The 17,945-nt window shown below is 40.2% G+C and overlaps 1 protein-coding gene across 2 annotated transcripts in view; it reads right to left on the minus strand.

Moving 5' to 3' along the window:
- Positions 1–17,945, minus strand: part of COL15A1 (collagen type XV alpha 1 chain) — a 118,484-nt gene that overhangs the window by 6,955 nt on the left and 93,584 nt on the right. For both annotated transcript variants that reach the window (XM_023919592.2, XM_023919591.2), the window contains 9 exons: positions 15,336–15,389; positions 15,196–15,255; positions 13,268–13,336; positions 12,871–12,912; positions 10,470–10,515; positions 9,662–9,751; positions 6,733–6,782; positions 4,855–4,965; positions 3,312–3,456 (listed from right to left, as the gene is read on the minus strand). In XM_023919592.2, coding sequence (XP_023775360.1) covers positions 3,312–3,456; positions 4,855–4,965; positions 6,733–6,782; positions 9,662–9,751; positions 10,470–10,515; positions 12,871–12,912; positions 13,268–13,336; positions 15,196–15,255; positions 15,336–15,389 — 667 coding nt within the window. The remainder of the gene's footprint in view (positions 1–3,311; positions 3,457–4,854; positions 4,966–6,732; positions 6,783–9,661; positions 9,752–10,469; positions 10,516–12,870; positions 12,913–13,267; positions 13,337–15,195; positions 15,256–15,335; positions 15,390–17,945) is intronic.

Here is a 17,945-nt window from a genome sequence, read left to right on the forward strand (position 1 = left end):
CTACAGAAATACACTCTTAGGGTTTTTTTAGAAGCAATGATGAAACAGTCTTTTCTCTGTTTTTTGGGAGGTTAAGGCCAACAGATTGCAATCTGCTGTAGAAACTGCAAACAAGGAATAAAACCCACTTAAACTGACCAGAATGCTGTTTTGTTAGCTAGTGCACATGGAAGAGGAAGAGAGGAAGAACTTTTTGCTCCTGCCCATATAAGCTTTGAGGGACTCATTACATCTTTTGCTCTAAAGGCAAACAAAAATTTCCTTAGATGAAAAATTCACGTGTGTAAGCTCAGCTTGTGTTACAAAGCAAAACAGAGTTCTTCAGGGATATGAACTTGGACTTCTAAGACTGCAGTCCACACCAGCTGGTACCTAGTATCTGTCTCTGCTCCAAAAGTGAATTTCTTCACCTTGAGCTGTTTTTTGGAGTAAAAACTTCTTTCTTTTAAGACAGAAAAGATTCAAAGATATGGGAGACTTAAAGCATGCATTTTGTGCAAATAATGATAATGGAATTTCAAAGCTGTTTGTAAACACAATGACCTTATTTGTTTGTTTTTGTGAAACCCAGAGGAGAGTCGAAATCGCCTTCTACAAGAAGAAGCTGTGCACTGAGGCATTTGCAAGGGTACTCCAGAGCGGGTCCTTCATGCCAATGGCAGGGAAAGGAGGTCAGCTCTCATAAGTGTTTAGAGCTATTTACCTGCAGATAAGCTATTCCTCTTTCCCCATATTACAATATGTGAACTCCATATTCCAGTATGTGAACTCCATAATTACAAATAGTAATAGCTTTAAAAGAGATAACTGAATCTCAAAATAGGGAATAAATAAACATCTGTTCTGAACATTTAGTAAAATGTGTGCTGCCTAAAGAACCCTTTTACAAAGCAAAGAGGAAAATGTGTAGGAGGATGATGAAGACTAATGGCAGAGAGCATAAATGAAAGTAGAGGGATGGAATACTACTAATAATTTGTTTTGTCTGACTGAGTCTCTTAGCTAATATCCAGAAGTGCTTAATCCAAATTACACAGGAAAAGGCCTGAAGACCCTTATGTGCTTCACGGATGCTGTGGATCTGTCTGTATTGTGATGATCAGGGGCTGATTCAAATAAAACCTGTGTTCCAATGTTGAACATATTAAGGATTTTTTCTTTCTCAAATATTATTCAGAGGATGAATAGTTCTGATAGACACTAAATTAATCATATTGACTGGATGACAGATTGCAAGTCTCACCTGCTGTATAAATGAGGCTGACCAGGTTCAAGAAATATCTGCAGAGAACAAATTGAATGAGATATGTCCTCTCCCCAAACTAGCATACTGGAAGCACAAGTCTTGTGGGAAAACAAGCTAGTTGTTAGTTATCAGGAACTGAGACCTGTGTTTGGTAGATCTGTCAAAACTTTAGGAAGAACAGATCTCTGTTACAAAATCTCTATTTAGTTAAAGTCTCCCTTTCTACTAGTACACCATCTTCAGCTGAGATAAGAAAAGCTCTGCTGGAGCATTATCTGGCTGGATTCCCATGCTGGTCAAAGATCCTAGAGGGAGGAATCAGTCGTTTTCTCAGGCATACCTGTCAAGTAATGTCAGAGGAGCCCAGGACTCCATCCACCAGAACCCAAGGCTGGACATTAACAGTATGAGGCTTGTCACTAGGAAACCTGTGACCCAAAAGGAGTCTTAAGCACAAATGGCTTGAACTGTGACACTTGATTTCTAACCACATACTCCCTTTGATGTCACCTTGTTTGCAAAATTCCTCTCTTGATGTGACTATTTGTGGCACATTTTTCTCCTTTTCTAGCCCAGTAAGTTGAAAACCATTAAAGACAGACTAATCAACCTGAAGTTTCATTTCTATTCAGCATTTGCATAGCAACTAGTTTTCAGAAGCAGTTCTCCAGCAGTCTCGTTCTAGACCTAATCTCTACTGTGGGTACTGCCTTTCCAACAGAAAATCAAAGAATCACTTGAATTGGAAAAGACCCTTAAGATCATCACCTCCACCGGTGGTACCCAGAACTGCGAAGTCTACTGCTAAAGCATGTACCTAAGTGCCAAGGTTACGCTTCCAGAGATGGTGACTCAACTTCCATGGGCAACCTGCTCCAGTGGAAATCCTTTAGGTGAAAAAAAATTTCCTAATGCCCAATTTAAACCTCCCCTGGTACAACTTGGGTCCATTTCTTCTTTTCCTATTGCTTGTAACCTGGGAGAAGAGACTGCCCCACCTGGCTACAGCCTCCTTTCAGGCTGTCATAGACAATGATAAGGTCCCCCCTGAGCCTCCTTTCCTCCAGGCTAAACACCCCCAGCTCCCTCCGCTACTCCTCATATGACTTGTGCTCCCAGCCCTTCCCCAGCTTTGTTCCCACTCTCTGGACACGCTCCAGCGCCTCAGTGTTGTTCTTGTAGTGAGGGGCTCTAAACTGGACACAGGATTCAAGGTGTGGCCTCACCAGTGCTGAGTACAGTGGGACAATCCCTGCCCTGGTCCCGCTGGCCACACCATTGCTGATGCAGGCCAGGGCCATTGGCCTTCTTGGCCACCTGGGCACTGCTGGCTCATGTTCAACAGCTGCCAATCAGCACCCTCAGGTCCTTTTCTACTGGGCAGCTTTCCAGACACTCTGTCCCCAGCCTGTGGGGCTGCCTGGGATTGTTATGACCCAAGGGCAGGACCCGCCACTTGGCCTGACTGACCCTCATACAGTTGGCCTTGGCCCATTGGTTCAGTCTGTCCAGACCCCTCTGCAGAATGTTTTAGCAGATCAACCTTCCCACCCAGCTTGGGGGAAAACTCACTGAAATGTGCATTTGATCCCCTAGCCCAGATAATTGCCATTGGATAGGTCTGGACTCAATACTGAGCCCTGGGAAATACCCATAGTGATGGCCACTAGCTGGATTTAATTCCATTCCCCACAAAAATAGAGTTTTGTCCCAGATTTAGCCAGCTGCTCAATTTGATGGATTTTGCAAAGCTGTCAAGGTAACCTATCTCTGCTATGCAGATTTCCTCCCAGCCACAGTCACAGCAAGATCCTTCACACAATAGCACTCCCATAGCACTAGTCAGTGAAAACTATCTGCAGAGAAATTGTCCCTTTTTTGACCTCAGTTCCAGCTCCCCCCCACAGGAGAAATTGGTGAAGGGCAGGAGGAGAGCAGGGAACAATCTGATTCAAGTATGCAGAGAGGGTGGGTGAGTGGAACAACCTGCCAGGTGTGAAAGAATCGGGCATGTGTGGCTTGTGGACACGTGGCTGTACACTCCCATATACACTGAAAAGCTCACCTGAGCCATATATTGCAGGGGGGCCTGGTGGTCCAGGTGGTCCAGGTGGGCCAGGAGGTCCAATTTTTCCATAGCCTGGTAAGCCAGGTAGGCCAGGTAACCCTGGAGGTCCTCTAGGTCCAACAATTGAGTCCCCTTTTGGCCCCTGTCAGTGACAAAAAGTATTTTCTTGAACGTATTGGTTTTGGTGCTGCAGGGCCATCATCTCTGGTGGCAACATTTACCAGATGCCTGCCACTACACCACCATTTAGACATGAGTCTGTATGTAATTTTCTCCAAGGAGCCATGGATATAATGGAAAACAAAAGTTTTAACTACATACTGAAATAAAGTCAAGGATTTAAATTTCAGAAAGCTTTCTGAAAATTCTCATACCTATCCCTGAGCAGGTGATACCTGCAAAACTCTCAACAGTGTTCTCAAAGTCCTGGATCTCTACTTTGTTCACACTGAGACTGCTTGCTTTGATGGGCTCAGAGAGTTTGTGGAAAACTTTAATGTAAAAGTTTGTCTGTGCAGGATGTACTCTTCGTGATGAGTGCTGTCTTCTTTCTCCTGTGATCAAATGTTAGCCCTTAACCTCTCCAGCTGCCAGACTTGCAGAATAAAAGGCTTCAACTCCCTTCATTTCCAGTTTAGCAGTGTGTCCTCAGCCTGACTGAGGAGGCCTTGCGCTCCCAGGGCTCACACCACCCTGCAGACATGGAACACCCTGGACCCTGGACGAGGAGAGCTCAGCTGTGCCGTTCAGCTCCTTCCAGCCAGTAGAACAGGTTCTAAACAGGTAGATGATTCTCAGTAATGTGGAGTAGAACCTGGGAGATTTTTGAGGGTGGGCTTGCTAACCTAACACTTCATCCTCAGCTGTGGCTCTCATTTGTGGTTCTTGACACAGACATGGCAATAGAGGAATGCAATGCACATATTTGATGGCAGATCCCAGGGATAAACTAGTTTCCAAATGATTGGCACATTTTATTCAAAGCAGCTGTGGTGCTAATTGCCAAAAGATAAAATGAAAAGGTAGACAGTGGCTGAATTTTATAGAAATGGTCCAGATGGCTACACACTCATCTTTTTGGTCATGTTTTTGGATTGCTAAGAAAATAGGATTAATTATTTAGATGGCAAATAATTTTCAAGTCAGCCTCTGACTAACTCTGTATGGCCTATTTTGATATTTATGGGGTGTAAGTAGTAGCATCACAAATTATACATGCTGCTTTGATTTGTAATGCTGTTAATAACATGATCTACATACTGGTGTAGCTATATGAGACAGCTGAGCACAACATTATGTCAGTATTTCATAGCAATGTAATTCTATGCACAACAGTGAAGTGTCTCTGTTTACGCTTAATGCAATTTTCACTTAATGCAATTTTCACTTAATGTAATTTTCTCCTATTCAAGTAATGCTTAACATGTAAGTTTTTATATAGTTCCTAGCAATCCTGATGTTTGTCTCTTTTTAGTGCCTTCTAAACTAATTCTAAGTGGGTAGTCACAAATATTCTCATTCTACAACTTGCATGACTTACAATTAATCCTGGTCTTCCAGGTGGTCCAGGAGGTCCTGTCAGAAAAAACCCTCCATTTGGTTCTCCTTTTTCTCCTTTTACACCAGTGACTCCATTGTCTCCTTTTTCACCCTTTGAAGAAAATGTATTTTAAAATATTGAGTTGAAGTGAGACCAGAACACAATGTGCTGAACTTTTAAATTCACATGAAATCTCTGAGTTTGGTAAAGGAAAGCACTGGCTTTAATTGATGTTTTTTTCTAACATCACTTCTTCTGTGATATGGAATGAAAAGGAATTCTTTCTCTAATGAGGCTGCAAAAAGGCTCACTCAGGGCAAGGGCAAGGCCAAGGGGGGGTGTTAGGTGGAGGCAGAGAAAATGCCTGTGTTGCTGTTTCCTGCTATTCTGCCCAGCAAAACCTTGCTCAGTGCTGTAGCTGGAGGCAAAGAGAGAGTTGGAGGAAGCATAAAAGCCTGTCTTTGTGCTTTCCTCCATCACCAAGGAAAAAGCAAAGCAAGATTGACATCGAATGGACAGCTATTTGAAAGTATGCGATGAAGTGAGCAGAGCAGGGTGGGGGTGTGTACCAGAGGAGACATCACACAAAATTGCAGACACGTGAAAAGTGACACTTGAAAAAGTACAGATACTTTCTTCTATTCTGCATGGCTGATTATCAGTTAGTCTGGGAAACAGATCAATAGGTAAGAAAAATCATTTAAGTACTACATTTTTATGTCTCTGTGCAGGATGAGCCACAGCATTTATACATTTCCCCTCATATTATTTTTTCTGTTTGTCTGCTTTCTTTTCCTTCAATTTTTTTTTTTGTCTACTTTTTTCATGTTTCTGAGGAATAAACCTGTGAATAGAAGAGGCAAAGGGCAAAGCAAGAATGGCAGGTATCTGCAGATAGCTAGAGGACATGGCTCCTCCTCTGACTTTTAGTCTCTGTAGATTCCCAGTAAGCACAGCTCAAAAGGTTTCTTTATTCCAGGCCATTCTGGGGAGTTGAAGGACTAGATGAAAAATGTGTTCTTGGCAGCTAAATCTGTAAAGCTACAGACATTACTCTATAAGGTCAAAGAAACGCTATCAGCTTTGCCACACACATGGGACACTTTATGCCACAGGAATAACTTGGGTGTACTCAGCCAAGCAGAAATAAAATCCTAAAACCCGGAAGCAGTAAGAGTCCTTCCAGGAGACTGTCAGCACAACACTTTTGGTAGCATCATTAAATGAAAATTTGATTCAAATTTTTTTCAGTCTCCTACTGATAAAGAGTCTTATTCACCTGAAAACATTCAAAATAATACAATGTTTTTATTAACTTTTGTCACTTGAAGCAGTCAAGAGAATAATGGAACAGAGAGAGACCAAACAAATGACCCAAAGTATGGGTATACTTTGCTGTAAGAGCTTCCAGGAAAAGTAGTTTCCATAATTTTATTTTATTCAGTGTGCTTAAAAGATAAATTACACGACATGGAAGTGATTTCCACCCCCCTTTCCCCTCTCTCAGTGTCCTAGATGCCTTTTAGGTAATGGATGTATTTCACCTGAGCTGGCATGGAAATAAAAGCATTCATTTAAGGCAGATATGTTAGGTAACAGTGAATTATGACTCTAATACCATTGGGAAGGCAAAAATCCTGAGTAATAAAGTTTCTTTCAAAAGTAATCTTTATAGACCTCTGACAACTTCTATCTCTATACTTACAATAAACTTGCCTATGTAGCTTGAGTTTAAGAAATGAATATAATTTGTAATTGCTGTTGCCCTTATATTTCTGTATTTCACCATGTTGCATTGCTTTGAGCTTAATTTATTTTTTAAAAATTAATTCTTAAAAAAAGCTTAATAGAACTCAAACACAAATGGGATATAATTACCTTTATGCTATTAATAAAATGGCTGAAATATGATGGAGGCAGAGGTGGACCTGAAAAATGAAGAAAATACAATAAAGGACAATAATTATCTGTAATTTTCCCTTTAAAAGCACTGCTTTTGGTATTACTGGTTTAGGAGTTTAAAGGAAAACTAATTACAATAATGGCATTAACCTTTATATCAAACAGATATTTTTAGTTTGGTTTCCTAACAGTGCAAGACTTATACAGCCTATCTTGTCAGTCACTCTTCCACCTTAATAACTTCTGAATCTGATTGGGATTTCAGAAAAATTAGAAGAAAAGAAGGCTCAAATATGAAAAATTCCCAGTTTTCTGAAAACATAGCAGCTGGGAAGAGGAGTGAAAGAGAACCATCCAAGTTAGTCCCCTTGATAGAAGCCAAGGTAAAAGAGAAGCTTTTCATATGTTTTGCTGGTAGTGGGGTGACCCATCAGTAAATGTGTGATCTTTCCTGCAAAAGATACAAGAGATGGTGATGCTGACACTCTGACAATGGTATAGTAACTCTTCCTTGGTATTTTTCTGCAATGAAAACCAATATCAGATTCAATGGTTATACCACCTATGTTGTCTGCCAATGTTGGTCAGCCAAAGCTGTCAAGCCAGCACAAAAGGTTCAAAAAGTCTTAAAATATTATCTGCTTGGTATACATTTGGACCCTCCCCCCATCTCTATTTTGTAGCTTCCCATAACAGTTCAATGCATTTCCTTCAAATGTGTTTTGATTAATTTTTAAGATCTTTGGGCCCAACCCTCTGCCAGCCATAGGGTTCATTTCCCAGAGTGCCACCTCAGATAAATTAAGTCAAGCAGGTATTGTGGGGCAGAAATGTACTTTTTTTATGGCAGCTGTTTGGATTTTATTCCAACCTTGCCAATTACAGCTGGCAGCTGTAATTGATCTGCTTGATTCATGTGAGGGGAAGGGAAGGGACAGGTAGAATAGAATGGCAGGTATCCTTCTCAGATGCTTCTTAGTATTAATTTCTACACAGAGCATTATCTGAGGTCTTTCTAGGATAAGTCTAGGTGTGAATAAAGTACATGAAGCCCATGTCTGCTGAGTTTTCTCTCACACTTTTTGTGTTGGCTTCATATTTTTTGCATGTTATCAATTAATAGACTCTGTTTTTAAGGTTGGAGAAGTGACATTTTGTGAGAAGTAAAAATAAATCCACTACATGGACAAATACCACAGTTCAAAAATATTTTCTGGTTCCTGGAACTCAACAAATGTAGTGGGAAGAGTTTCAGCCACCTTCCTCTCAGAAAAAGTCTTTTTGAAAAATTCCAGTGGTTTAATTATGCAATGACCAGCTTGCAAATTTTCCCTGTCAGTGGTTATGTGGACACCTGTGAGAACTAGAGAACTGCTTTGTATGAAAGAATATTTTAGCAGCTACATCATTAAGCAAAAACCAAACAGGAATATTTTTTAAAGCAGCAACAGAATTTGTCTTAGTTAGCATGCTTCAACTTCTTGTTGAACAAAATATTGGAGCCAGTTGATCTATTGGATAAAATTAATGAATATATATTATTTTAGGAGAAAACTGAATTTAGTTTTCATTTTAACCAGAGTTCTTGTGTTATTTTTGCCATCCTTTACTATCTGCAGTTTTACAGCAAAATCACAAGCACAATCCTCTCTAATCTTCTCCTTATGAAGCACCTGAAACCATCAGATATAGGCAAGAAAATACTCCTAAGACATTAATTTGCATTCAATACAGAACCTGAAAAGGAACAGATGTATTTGTAGTGGATAAGCCAGCACAGAAGAGCAAATGTTCTTATTTTCTTGAAAAAGGAAAGTTTCTTGCTTCTTCTTTTGACAAGTTTATTGATGAATGAAAATTGCTAACCACTTATTTTAAGATATTGGATCAGAATAAAAATAAATGAGGGCAAGACAGGAAAATTGATTTAATTACAACAATCAGGTGTTGTCTTCAAAATAACCAAAACATCATCTTCAGTCACCAGAATTATGTCTTTGGAACAAAGAGAGAAATATCCATATAGATATAGTGGGGGTTAATATAGTTATTACATGGAGAGAATATAGTTATTTTCAATGCATTAGAGAAAAATGACTATAAGTATGGTGTAGTGACATTAATTCAATATACTGCATTTTCTATTTCAAATGGTTTCTTGCACTGATCAAAGCCTTATCTCAGTATATGAGATTTCAAAATATGTGCAGAAAATGAAGCGTTTGTAAATACAATCTTTTTAAACAGATGCATATTTCTGTAACTCTTTTTGAATTTGTAAGAATTAACAATGTGTATCAACTTCTTGATGAAGAAAGCAAATATTTAGGTGAGGAATAATTCTTATGATGCTCCTACTGCTAGTGAATTGGCATTTCCAGTGCACACAGACTCTTCATGATTTTCACAAATAAATCAGAAAATATTAAGAAATTTGTCAAAATGGAAATTATCTAATTCCGCCTCCAGTTAGAAGTGGGATTGTCACCAACAACTGACTGTCTTGAACTCAGAATGCACAGGTGTACTACCCTGAAATGTGAAGCACTGGATTTCAGCACAATTGGCTCAGAAAGACTGACAACAAAATGATATCTCAAGAAGTGCCCATGATGTCCTTCTAAAATGTCAAAAAATCTCTGACCAGCCACTTACATTTTTATATCTATTCTTGTACTCAACACATTCCTAATGCTCACAAATGTGCAATCTATCTTTTCTGAAGACATTTGGAATAACATTCTGAGCTTTGCTGTTCTGTGTGTCAGTTCATCATGGAACACTGGTGGAAATCTCTAGGCAGGTAAGGATACAGAGATAAGTATCCAAGTATCTTGCTGAATTGTTTTCAAGTTAAACATATATTTCTCCACAGGATGTAAATCACATATTAGATTTAGTATACCTGGTGGTCCTGGAGCACCTCTGTCTCCCTTTTCTCCTTTTAAGTGCGCTGAGCTGTGCAGTCCCCAGGAATCTCTGTTTACTTTAGCACCTGCCATAAAAGCATCAGAAACTCATGATAATTTGAAAACAGGAGAGACTGTAGCAGTCACAACCAAACCATTGAAAGAGGGAGCAGATTTTTCCATATATGTGGGGCACATGGCTCCAGTCCCTCTATGCCTGTCTCACTCATGATCACTGAATGGCTGCCTGACTGTCCTCTCTTATCAACCCCAACGTGTGCAAGACAATCTCTCTCTCACTCAATCTTTTACTCCACTTTCCCTAACCACCCAGCCTAGGACCCTCTGAACAAACCCAGTTCTATTTTTCCATTTGTGAATTTCACTGGAGCAGATGCAGAAACAGTTCTTGAATATGACTGTGGCATACCACATCTTCTACTACCTCCAGATTCCCTTCCCTTCCCTTCCCTTCCCTTCCCTTCCCTTCCCTTCCCTTCCCTTCCCTTCCCTTCCCTTCCCTTCCCTTCCCTTCCCTTCCCTTCCCTTCCCTTCCCTTCCCTTCCCTTCCCTTCCCTTCCCTTCCCTTCCCTTCCCTTCCCTTCCCTTCCCTTCCCTTCCCTTCCCTTCCCTTCCCTTCCCTTCCCTTCCCTTCCCTTCCCTTCCCTTCCCTTCCCTTCCCTTCTCTTCCCTTCCCCCAGTTATACAATAGCCAAGAAAAAGCAAAAAAGGTCTTAAGTATGGAAAACCCAACCAAAAAAAGAGAACTTATTTAAGCCAAGGTGCAAGAGAAGAATTACCCACCATGGTCATTAAGGACTTCTTGGTTTCCAGGATAGGGAGTGTTCACCTTCAGACAAAGAAATTGATTAAAAATTATCCATAATATTAAACAATGGAAATGCATTACTTAATGTGACTGAAAAGCCTGGCAAGTTTGCATGCTAGTAAATATTATAACAACACTCTGGGATTATATCCAGTTTGACAGGGTCTGAGCATTAGCTGATCAAGTTTTTATGAGGATTATGCTCTCTTTGACATGCAACATGCTTTCAGCAAAAGAGTAACATCATGCATTTTGGAGGCATCAGCAAATCCTACTCTCAGTTGTGCCAGTGAAGCATCAGAAAACTCATTCTTCAAGAACAATTCTGAATTTACAACACTGTGTTTGGGAGCAGGATTTGATTTTTGACTGTGAGATAACAGCTTGTGTTTATAATTCTTTTCATCAGACCAGGGCTGTGTTATGTCTGATGTCAACCTGTGCTCCAGATGCTTTGAGACCACAATGAGGAGACAGAAGCTATTCTAGTCTATCCTCTTCTGACACCAGCTACCTGTAACAGTGGGCATGCTGCCTGCCTCTGTGCCTGTCTTCAAAATAGGGACAGTGCAGGCACTGAAATGTGGCACAGTGCTTGGAAATCTTGGTACCTTCTACTACTATTTGTAGGAAACTAAGCAAGTGTATGAATAAATGGAAGTTGCTGCAGCTGGCTAATCCTATAGTATTAGCCTGCAGAAATCTTACTCACATGGATAGCTCCATTACCTTCAGAAGTTCAGTCCCCATGAAGAAAACTGGTGGGGTTCAGTCTGTAGTTCTTTATCGACACTCATTTATGTAGGCATGAACAGCAGACTTCTTATCTATAAACCTGGATAGGTTTAGGAGATTACTCACAAATGTAGGACAAATCTATCTAGCACACTCAGGTGCATGAAGAGAGGTTTACAAGTACATGTTTCTGTTTCTTGTGCATGTAGAAGTTAGTGCTATTTTTCACACATTGTAACCTTCCTGAAAAGTGGCTATTATTATCTGAAATTCGGAGAAAATAGGCTTGTTTTGTTTGAATCATTCCACAGAGAATCAGAGGAGAGTTGAGGCTGGAAGGAGGCATCTCTGGAGGCTGTCTAGCCCGAAGGAGGATCAGCTAGAGCAGGTTGTTTAGGGCCTCATCCAGTCAGGTTCCAGAGATGAGGCTGACAAATAAATATGTGGTTATGGGCATACATTATCAATGTAGAACAATGTTATACAGCACTGGGAGTGAGAAGATTTAAAGAAGAATTTCAAAGAGGTAAAAAAATGATGTGTGGAGGTGGTAGGCCAAAACTGTAGAAATGGCAGATTACCATAGAGAAATGACTATTTATCATTAATTCCCAAAAAGATCACAAGCTGGGATACAACTTTCTTCAGCAGTGAGATAAGGGTGATGATGAGTATCAATGCATCTAGCATAGAGGGAGTCAAGGGCTGTTTCTCTAAAATAAGTGAAAAGGAACTGGAATGCAAATTGGAGGAGAGGGCACAGTATTATTCAGAACTATACTGTTTAACAGGAGAGTAGAACCACCAGCTTGAACCCTACACAATTCAGAGGTGGACTGTGGCTCCCAAAGACAGAGTCCTTTCCAGGTACATCCCCCCCAGATTAACCGTAGCATATTGCCCTAGGGAAAACTTCCAGGACTAAACTATGTTCATCATTCATTCTAGAATGCAATTTCTGTAATTCAGTAAACAAAAATTGAATTAGGTTGTTCTGAAAATATGAAATCCATCTCCTTTCTTTTCATACTATGTGTGAAACTGCAGGTCCTTTGAAGGTAATGAAGGCTTTGTCATACTCTTTGAAAAGCAGGGGCAGGTCTTTACCTGCTGCCATCCTATGTGAAAAGATTGCATTTGAGGGTCAAATAAATAACATGATCTTTCTTTTCTAATGCATTTTTCATGCCACAATGAAATACATAACAAATCTTATTTTGGACATGGAAATTAAAAACAGCTGAAGACATAACAACATGGGGACTGTATTTATACATCTAAAAAATATGTGTACCTGTATGCATACACATTCAGGTCCGCAGAGCAACTCCTAAACTATGGAAACACAAGCTTTGAAAGGCATTAAAAGTATTAGAAAAAACAAGTAATCAAAATGTTTTAAGCAAGAGTCTAGTGTTTCTAGTTCTGTTATATATTTTATACATGGCTAAGTTTTCATCTATGGCTAAACACTTGAAAATCTGTTATCCTGAAGAACAAGTAAAACACATCCCTGGTGCAAAGCAGAAGGCAGGGGGAGAAAAGCTGCAAGGTTATGGTGTTTAGGTGTACAGCTGCTTTGGTTATGTTCTGTCGTGGCCATGCATCCTGCTAAGAGCAGATTCCGCATGTGTGACTTACTGGCATTTTGCAATGAGGCCTGGGAGGAACTGGGAAAACTGTCTATTGAAAACAGGAGGGAAATTGTTTTAATGAGCAAAGGTATGATACAGCATGTGACTCACCATATAGATCTAACAGCCGTGATGAGGCTGGACACAAAACCACCACCTCCCTAGAAGAATGCCCAGCTGCCTGCCAGGTCTGCCATCATGTCCCTCTCTGTGAGGCCATGGGGACAAAACTCTTCCATGACAGTGGCCTTATGGTTATGATTTATGATGATTTTTTTCTTTGCACACAACCAAGGTCACTCACAGTGAACTGTGTTGGCTGAAACCAGTTTTAATGTATCCTTTTGCAATCTGCTGCTAGAGCAGCACAATTCTGCTACAAACCAGTTCCCAGCTGTACTTACTCCTTTGATATAAAGTATGCGTCCTGGAGGTCCAGGGGGACCTGGGGGCCCAGGCAAGCCAGGCAGGCCCTGGTAAGAGAAAGTGAAAGAAGGAAGATATTAGGCAAAAAATAAACCCCAACTGCAAACTGCAACACCTCAAGCACTGCATACTGAAATTAAAATAAAGACAGTGTATCTCTCATGCAAGGAAAGCTAGGTATTCTGCACTGATCTGGCTCTCTCAAGTCTACTAAAATTCGTAAATTTTCAAGTGTCAGGCCGATATGTGCATGCTAATTAGCAACCTGAGGAACCCTGCTAGACTGGAGGGGTGACTGCCTTTTACGAAAAATCTTTGTCAGCTCTTTACTGTGCAATTTGAAAACTTGGCACAAGGCTGTGTTCACCTTTCAGTGCACATCAATGCAACTTTCTGTATGGTGACACATGTCACCTCATCAATAATTAGAGATCCATTAGATTTTATCTTCCCTGAGCACTCCAGGAAGGACTACTAGAACAGGTAGCTTCTTTTGTTTGCTTATTTGCTTTAGCCTGTCAGCCTGATGTACTTCATCTAGTTATACTTGCTACTATAGCTTTTGTGTGGTTAAGGCAGAAAACCCAGAAAATGAACTTTCATGTTGTTTGAAGATACGGAGGAAAGGAAAATCTACTCATATTTTCTGTCTGCTGGTAGTCATTTTTCTGTCATTTTCTTCCAATTACGATTTGTCTAATTTGTCTGTTTTCACTTTCCAGGAACTATATTTCTATTTATACCTTCCTCCAGAGGTGTAAGCCACATTCAGTACCTGGTCTTTTTTGACTGTGGAGATACTTAAATACTCACAAATTCTGCAAAGATACCTACCATTTCTCAGTCTCCCTGCTACTCAAATAAAGCAATATCATCTCACTTATATTTATTGTCTAGATAGACAAGGCACTTGTGCCTTGCAGTTTGTGTGCCACATTTTTTTTTCTTTTGAACAAAGTAGAACCAGAGGCTTCCTACAACAGAATCCATTTACAAAAATTGCTCTACTGAAATACAGTGATACTGACTTTATGCTAACACAGTAATATACCCTTGTGCTTTTTTTTTCAGCATTATCTTTGATACATTGTTGCCTCACATCATCATCAGATGAAATAGCGTTAGCTGCTGTTGTGGCATGGGTACCAATTTTTCTAGCACAGATTGTCTCATGATATCAGAACAACCACACAAATTACTCTGCTATTCTGCAGCTTATTGTTTATGCTCAGCAGTTCTAGCTGTTGTGTGGTCCAGTCTCAACGTTTGTCATGAGACAACTTGTCTGAAATCTTTTCATGAGAACAGACTCGCAGCAACAGGAGCTTGGTTCATCACTTGCCATTCCACAATTACAGGTTGTAGGTGAGCATGGATATGCTGTCATCTGTGCAGAGGTTATTATTTTGTATACATGTGCACAGCAATTGTAGCAGGTAGCAGGTATTAGCGAGTATCTCCTTGTTAATAATGTAGATACCACTTCCCTGTGGTATGCTCAAGTGTTCTTTGTACCTGGGCCAGAAAGCTCAGGGCCTGTGGGAGCATTTTCACATCATGAGAGGTTGCACTGGTGGCACAGATCAGGAAGTTCCTGATATATATAAAAGAACTGGAATTCCAAACCCTTTCCTGTTTGAAGCTGCTATGGTGGCAGTGAATGACACACATAGCTGTCACACCTGGGAGCTGACACAACCATGTGTATCTGCAAGAACTGCCCAAATGGACCCAGAAGCTGACTTTTCAATGACTGCTGCTAGACAGGAAAAGTAACAGAAACACAATTATTTCTAGAACATTTCAGGTTTTTAGTCCCATCATCATTTGAGAGGAATCAATATAAATCAGATTTCATATTTTAACGTATTTTATTTTTCAACTAATTGAAATACAAAAAACTTACATTAAATGCTTCACCTCGATCACCTTTCACACCTCTGAGTCCATTCAGTCCTGGGCGGCCCTGGAATAAGTAGAAATAATTTAGTGTGGATCAGAAGCAAGCTTTTCTATCTTTATCTTACTTGAGAGCATAATACATACTGGGCGTCCCGGGAAACCAAGTTCTCCTTTGGGTCCAGTGGGTCCTATTGGTCCCTGAACAAAAAAGAAAATGTGATTATGGCCCATTTTGTTGACCTATATTTGATTGTTTAGAATCAGAGACCTTTTATATCTACATTAAAAGTAAGTTTGTGACTGCCTGTAGAGTCTGCACAGAACACTCTCTCTGTTTACTCTACTGAGTGATCTCAGAAGCTGAGGACTGCATGTAACAGTCAGCTCTGGTTTGGATAAGACCACCTATCTGAAATGAAGTCTGAATTCCCAGCCCATTGTAGGGTGTACAATTCAAAACTGACTCACTATGTATTGAAGAAAAATGAAATGCATCGGTCAGGAAAAGGAAAGGAAGTTAGAGATGTAGACTTTGTTAATTTTTTTTTAATTTTTCATTTTTTTTTTCTAATTTTTTTTTTTTTAATCAGGCTCTGTGAGGAAATGTCTGTGGATCAGCCTAAGAATTCATGCAGTGCCAGGCTTCTACTTGCCTTTCACCAGCCTTGGTTTGTGATTCATGGGGCTGATAGTTGAAACAGGATCATTCCTTCTTTATACAAGTTTGACTGACTCACCAGGCTCCACAAAGTAATACAAGCCACAGCTAAAAGAGATGACAAGCAGGTTGCCTGGGAAAGGGGCTCCAGGACTATGGATGACCTATGACGGGGCATTTGCAAGCATGCAGCTTCTAGGCAGCCTGCAAATGATCAACAAAAAGCAGCAAATTTGAGGATCTACAAACTTTCAACTGCTGTCAGCTTCCTGAAACTCATGGGAACCACAAGGGTCTAGACAACCTCTTTACATATGTGTCATCCTTTCTGGTTTCATTTCCTTTTTTCAGTCTGCTGAAATGCTGAGCTACTCCTTCTTGCATTACTTGTTAAATAATCTGTCTGTAGATCTCACACGGATACCGCTTACATGGGACAGTGGGTGTGTTTAGCCCTTCACATGATATCATTTCAGTGAAAAGTGATATGTGCATTCATGAAAAATTTATCTGACGAAGAAGATAATTTCTCTTAGCATCTTGCTGAAATTCATGGAATAATTGTTGTAATTTTTATCCTACTGAAGACTGGATTAGACCTGAAATCCATAAGCGGTTACCATACGAACATATTAGTTCATAATGTCAGCATTGTAATCAGAATTTAAAGCTCAGTAATGTCACCTGAAATTGCTTGAAGGTGGTAAGACTTTTATTAATCTTCTATTTTATTTCCTGTTTGAAGGTAATTTCTGCTCATGAGATAAAAGTTAATGTGTCTCAATCAGGCAAGAGATTGCTGGTGAACTGGCAGATGTGAATTTCAATATTGTGCCTCAATATTTCAAAATTCAACCCACTTTTTCATGATACTACATCCAATAATGAGGTTAAAAAAAAATGAGGTTAAAAATAATGAGGTTAAAAAAAATAAAAGAGCAATCCAAAATGTTGCAAAACATTTTCCTATTTCAGTCTCTGGTACCTGAGCCTTTAAAGATTATGTAAATCTGAACTTTAATCAGCAGTGAGGATGATTAGAAACAGACTTATTTTTCAGTTTAAATAAGGAGCAGTGTCTGATCCTATGCTTTAACTGGGATTTTAAATAAATGTTAACAATGTGAGAGTTGACTAAGCTGGGGCCACCTTTAGTATTTTTCTCTAAGTGTCTGGCAGGTGTTAGCATCTCCCTGAGACAGAAACCAGCAGTCACAGCTAGAAGTGAAAGAAGGAAGTGCTGAAGCCACAGGAGTCTGCTTACAAAAAAGGAAACTGCTTAGTTTACAATAGTACAGTAGATTTGGGCATGTTTTGGGTTGCAATGCAAGATGTAACCAAAAGTATGTATTCTATTACCAGCTGTTAAAACCAGGTGGGGCAGTGTTCTTTATCTCTTCCATGACCCATCCTCCCTCCAGGGGGATATCTTATGTTAATGGGCCATTGAGTCTCACTGCATGACTGATAAAATTACATCATCCCACTGTGAGCTGCTCCACCCAGGGGGAGGAGCCAAGCATTCCTACCTGGATATAATCTGAGACTTGGAACACCACAGTCAGCCTTCCTCCACTGGATTCCCAGAGGAAGACCGGACCCATCTACACCACCACTGGACCTTCAGAGGAAAACTACATCCTGCAGGATCACTGCTTCAACAGAACCACATCTGTCACTGCAGGAGGACTGCAGCCACCATTAAATCAGACTGCTACCAACACCCTGACCAACAGGGTGTCAGGCTGTATTCTGACTCTGACAGTGTTTTTTGCTTTTTTATTTTAGTTTTCCTAGTAAAGGACTGTTATTTCTATTCCCATATATTTTCCTGAGAGCCCCTTGATTTCAAGATTATAATAATTCGGGGAGGGGTGGGGGGAATGTTTTTCCATTTCAAGGCAGTATTTTTCCTTCCTTAGCAGACACCTGTCCTTTCAAACCAAGACAGGGCAGACTGACACTGAGGTTCTTACTAAGTGCTCACCTTCAGTGATACGCAGCCATTTACTTCACTGACAGGGAACAGCATAATCCAGCATGTAAAAGGCTCTCATTTCTCCTGTGGGAGGAGACTGGATTATGTCTGCCCCTTC

Source organism: Cyanistes caeruleus, chromosome 1 (assembly GCF_971803275.1).
Source record: "Cyanistes caeruleus chromosome 1, bCyaCae1.hap1.1, whole genome shotgun sequence".
Taxonomy (NCBI): Eukaryota; Metazoa; Chordata; class Aves; order Passeriformes; family Paridae; genus Cyanistes; species Cyanistes caeruleus.